This window comes from Pyxicephalus adspersus, chromosome 7, assembly GCF_032062135.1.
Source record: "Pyxicephalus adspersus chromosome 7, UCB_Pads_2.0, whole genome shotgun sequence".
In the NCBI taxonomy this organism is placed as follows: domain Eukaryota; kingdom Metazoa; phylum Chordata; class Amphibia; order Anura; family Pyxicephalidae; genus Pyxicephalus; species Pyxicephalus adspersus.
The window spans coordinates 8,931,081-8,936,104 of NC_092864.1; the positions used below are offsets into that span (position 1 = coordinate 8,931,081).

A 5,024-nucleotide genomic window follows, 5' to 3' on the forward strand; every position below is an offset into this window, starting at 1 on the left:
TCAGACCATCTCTTGCAGCATGTCTGCAGTCTCAGACCATCTCTTGCAGCATGTCTGCAGTCTCAGACCATCTCTTGCAGCATGTCTGCAGTCTCGGACCATCTCTTGCAGCATGTCTGCAGTCTCGGACCATCTCTTGCAGCATGTCTGCAGTCTCGGACAATCTCTTGCAGCATGTCTGCAGTCTCGGACAATCTCTTGCAGCATGTCTGCAGTCTCGGACAATCTCTTGCAGCATGTCTGCAGTCTCGGACCATCTCTTGTAGTATTCCTATAGTCTTTGGTCATCTCATTTTGGATGTCTGCAGTCTCTGACAGCTTCCTGTAGCATTACAGTCACTGAATATTCTATGCTGTCTCTGCCAACAGCAGCCCTCATCTTCAACCAAAGTAAACCACCACTGTTCTAGATTAACCCGGATATGAAAATATAACTCATGGAACACATTATGTAAGTAGTAATATGCTAGATATGGATACATTGGGTCTGATTTATTGAAACTCTCCAAGACTGGAGGAGATAGACTAACATGGGAGAACCTGGGTGATCCAGGAGACCTGGTCCAGGATTGAAAACATTTGGCAAACATTAGGAAATTACTTTATGAAACCCATTCCAAGTTTGCTGGATCACCCAGGTTCTCCCATGATAGTCTATATGCTCTGGCTTTAATAAATAAGATCCTATGCATATAAAATACAAGAATGTAAATTCAGAGCCTACCCAATATAGAAGGTAGGTAGTATATTCTAATCTTAACATTATTTCACTTCTGTGTTTTGCAAGGTGATATTGGTACCCCGAGGTTGTATTTGCCCACTTGCCTGGGTCAGGGTTACGGCTGCCATGAAGATGGGTGGTGGGCACGGCCGATGTTGGTAGAAGTACCAGCGTCTCTCCATCTCCCCGGGCAGAATCTCATAGGCCACGTAGCGGACAAACCTCTTGTAGACACCAAGCCCATCCTGATCGAGCAGAACATCACGGGGGAGAGCGCGCTGACCGCTGCTGATGGCTCTTCGGAAGCTGCTGGACCTCTTGCTGCTTATCTATGCCAGAAATAAGAATCATTTTATGAATTTATAATTGACATTTTGCACCTTTCATGCAAAATTTAAACAAAAATTTTGTACCAACCACAAGTACCGTAATGAATTTACCCCGTTACACACGCCCCCAGCCATTGCTCTGTTTGCTCTTTTTTTATCATATGGATGTTCAACAACACAATGGTAAACCAAAGGTGTAAAAAAAAAAAAAAATACATAAGAAATAGGTGTAAAAATAAAAAAGGCTGAAATGTAACAATGAACACAAATTTTCCTGTTGCTTAAAGTCGGGCCATTGTTGCCTGATGATGATGATTATTATTATTATTATTATTATTAATATTATTAATTAATAATTAATTAATTATTAATAAACATTATTTATATAGCTCCAACATATAACACAGCGCTGTACATTAAATAGGTTGTAAATGACAGACGGATACAGACAGTGACACAGGAGGAGGAGAGGACCCTGGCCTGAAGAGCTTACAATCTAGGAGGTGGGGGAAGTATCACACAATAGGAGGGGATATGTAGTGGTGGGAAGTAGTGAGGGTTTAGGAGAATGGAATACCAGAGAGGAGGAGGTTACAGCACTTCCTCACCTAAAGACAGGAAAAAAAAGGAAATCTCTCCGAAGTGAGTATTGCAGAGATGGATGTCTTTGGAAGAAGTGCCCTTAATGGAGAATTTTCCCTCCCCTATTAATCACTATGTTGATTTTTCCCCAAAAGAATAGTGACTAAGAATGGTCACCAGGACAAATAGAGGGGGCAAATATCCCCAGCAGGGGCACTAACATCTTTGCAGAGGTTCTAACCCCTAACTACTGTATCCAAAACTTTACATGTACTTTTAGCACATCAACACGTATTGGTGCATGAAAAGCAGGAAGGAGCAGGAAAAGAAGCCGAGCGTGTCTAATGCTATTTTAAATTAAAATAAAATAACTCAGGAGATAAGGGAATCAGGAAGGAATTTTTCCCGTTGAAGCAAATTGTACCAGGGTTTTTTTTTGCCTTCCTCTGGATCAGCTATGTCCATAGAGTTTTATATCTGGGATATGTTTATTTCCCTAGTGGCTGAACTTGTAAAATAGAAATATAAAAAGGTAAATAAAAATGTTCAATTCATGCAAAAAAAGAAATCTTCACCAATGCAATATTAGTTTTTGAAAATTGAACTGGTATTCCAATGCCAATCTGGCCCAGAGATACAATGCACAATGACACGCAACATTGTAAAGTATGACACCCACAATGGAAAATAATCACCAGTGGGGGTAACATGCAGGGCGGCCCCATTCCTGGGTCAGGGGAGCTGTATTTCCCCATTGCATGCAGCCATCCAACCAATGCAACTTTATTTAATTCACAGCCATTAGAGCCTGATTGACAAGTGGCATGCCGTCAGCCATGAGCGAGATGGGCAGAGGCAATCTGTATAAAACCCCCCTGAGAAATCTGTTCAGTCTCTGTAATTTCAGCCAGTGTCTCTAATAGGAATTTCTTTTAAAAATTGTATCAAATCAATCATTCATTTAAAAGGATGCCCTGTGTGTGCTGGGGTTTTCTTCAAGGCGAATTTATAAGGGTTAAATCCATTGTCATCACATTTTAACATTGCAAATAATCTAGTGAGTTCTTAACTTCCTGTTGTGGCCTGACAACACTGCCTGAGCTGCACTGAAATTCTAAGCAATGTTGTCAGCCCTGCCCATTCCTCCCCCCACCCCCACTACACTGGGAATTACATACAGCACCCCCCAGCTTTTCGTGATCAGGAAGAGGGGACACGTTTTAGCTCAAAGTATGTAAATGAATAGCACGGCCATGCCCTCATTTTGTGGACCAATGAAAAAGTTAAAAATGATTGGTTAAACCAACATGTGCTTTTTTCACATCTGTTTCCTTTATACTTTCCTTTCAAGATAATTATTTGGATCATTTCTGTGGGGAAGTTTAATGCAGAAAAACCCTTTGTAATAATGAAATAAAACATTTTATAGGGAGGTGTATATATGCACCCAATAGGAGGGGCAACTGAGAAGAAATGAGGGGTAGAGGGATATGAAAAAGAGACAGTCCCTCCAACTCGAAGGCAGTTAGGAGGTATGAAGAGGGACAGTCCATCCAAATCACGGGCAGTTGACGCATATGAAGAGGGACAGTCCCTCCAAATCAGGGGCAGTTGGGAGGTATGAAGAGGGACAGTCCTTCCAAATCAGGGGCAGTTGAGAGGTATGAAGAGGAACAGTCCCCCCAAATCAGGGGCAGTTGGGAGGTATGAAGAGGGACAGAGGGACAGTCCTTCCAAATCAGGGGCAGTTAGGAGGTTTGGAAAAGGACAATCCCTCAAAATCAGGGGCAGTTGGGAGGTATGAAGAGGGACAGGCCTTCCAAATCAGGGGCAGTTGGGGGATTTGAAGAGGGAGGGCAGTTAGGAGGTTTAAAGGGACAGTCCCTCCAAATCCAGAACAGGTGGGAGGTATGAAAAGGGATAGCGAGCCAGTGTTGTCAGCTCACAGTTGCAGAACATTAGGACATGTGCAGATATCTACTGACAGACATACAAAACAAAGTCATTTATAAATATAAAATAATGAATTATTGCCCGCAGGTCACATTTTTGTCATTATATGAACGGTAGACATTTATAGACTGACCTGGAGAAGGGTACATTGGCTGCTTCAGTACCATAGATGCAGAATGACCTTTTAGATATCAGCCATAAGGAATGAGGGTGGAATTCGGGAGCTTAATGCACCTGTTCACTGCTGACATATTTCATTCATTTGTCAGTCTCCGGCCCTTTAAGACAATGTAATGTGCCAGCCAGGAAGAAATGGGCTTGGTGTTTGTAAACAAAGTCCAATCATTTTCCTTTGCTGGTCACCAATGACCTGACTTCACCTTCCCAGGTTTCAATGAATGGGATTTGTTTACCTGGCGTTATTTATGAATGGACAAAGACAATAACTTTAATTTAAGGTTTTCCATACTGAATACTCACCAGGTCCACCAGCTGGGGGTAGCAGATCTGCCCCTCTTCGTTGCCCTGGGAGAGGGCAAATAACATCTCCAGTTTGGCAGGGTCCAGGGGCAGCTCATGGTTGTTCACCAGGGTGGTGAAAGTCTCTGCACATACAAATCCGGTGTTGTCTGGGTCGAGCTGTAGACAGAAAGTGAATGTTATTGCTGTGCGGGATATTTAGAAAGTAATATTAATCCAGCAACCCTGAAACAAAGTGCAAAATGTCATTGGGGCAGATTTTACAGGGGCTACTAAGATGAAGAGGAGAACTCTGATGTGCTGCTCCTGATGTGAATGGGGGGAGGAAAAAAGGGGGAAGATTTTAGGTGGGGGGTCTTACTATAAAGGGGAGAATTATGATGTCATGTAAAGTTGGGGAGGGGGGCAGAAAAAGCTGACAGCTCTAACATTAAGGGGGCGCTGATGTAAAGGGGGGGCAGATTTTAAAGGGAACTCTTAAGATCAGTGAACTCTAATGTAAAGAAGTGCTCATGATGTAAAGGGGGGCAAATAAAAAAATGTAGACCCCACAGCGAAGGGGCACTGTGATAAAGTGAAGGGGCAGATTGTAAGGGGGTCTTAACATAAAGGAGAAAACACTGATGTAAAGAAGTGCCCCTGATGCAAAGGTTGGGGTGGCAGATAGGAAGGCTTGGACTCTAACATAAAGAGGGGCTCTGTTGTGAAAGGGGGGGTACCTTGATGTCAATCCGTGTTCCTGATGTGAAGGTTGGGGTGGCAGATAGGTCGCCTCTATTATAAAGAGGGGCTCTGTTGTGAAAAGGGGTGTTATGAAGCGGGCTCTTAATAAGGGGGGGGGGGGGTAATTTGATATAAATTGGTGCTCCAGATGTGGAGGGGGGGCAGAAAAAAAAAGTGTAGACTTAACGTGAAAGGGGCTGTGATGAAAAGGAGGACACATTTTAAAGGGGGGGAGG

At 43.1% G+C, this 5,024-nt stretch overlaps 1 protein-coding gene across 1 annotated transcript in view; it reads right to left on the minus strand.

Moving 5' to 3' along the window:
• RHBDL1 (rhomboid like 1) overlaps positions 1-4,224 on the minus strand; it is a gene marked incomplete at its 5' end in the record, with an annotated part of 25,859 nt that extends 21,635 nt beyond the window's left edge. Inside the window, 2 exon segments of the mRNA XM_072417380.1 lie at positions 826-1,050; positions 4,066-4,224. Of these exon segments, the coding sequence (XP_072273481.1) occupies positions 826-1,050; positions 4,066-4,224 (384 nt within the window).
• Between the last annotated feature and the right edge of the window lie 800 nt (positions 4,225-5,024).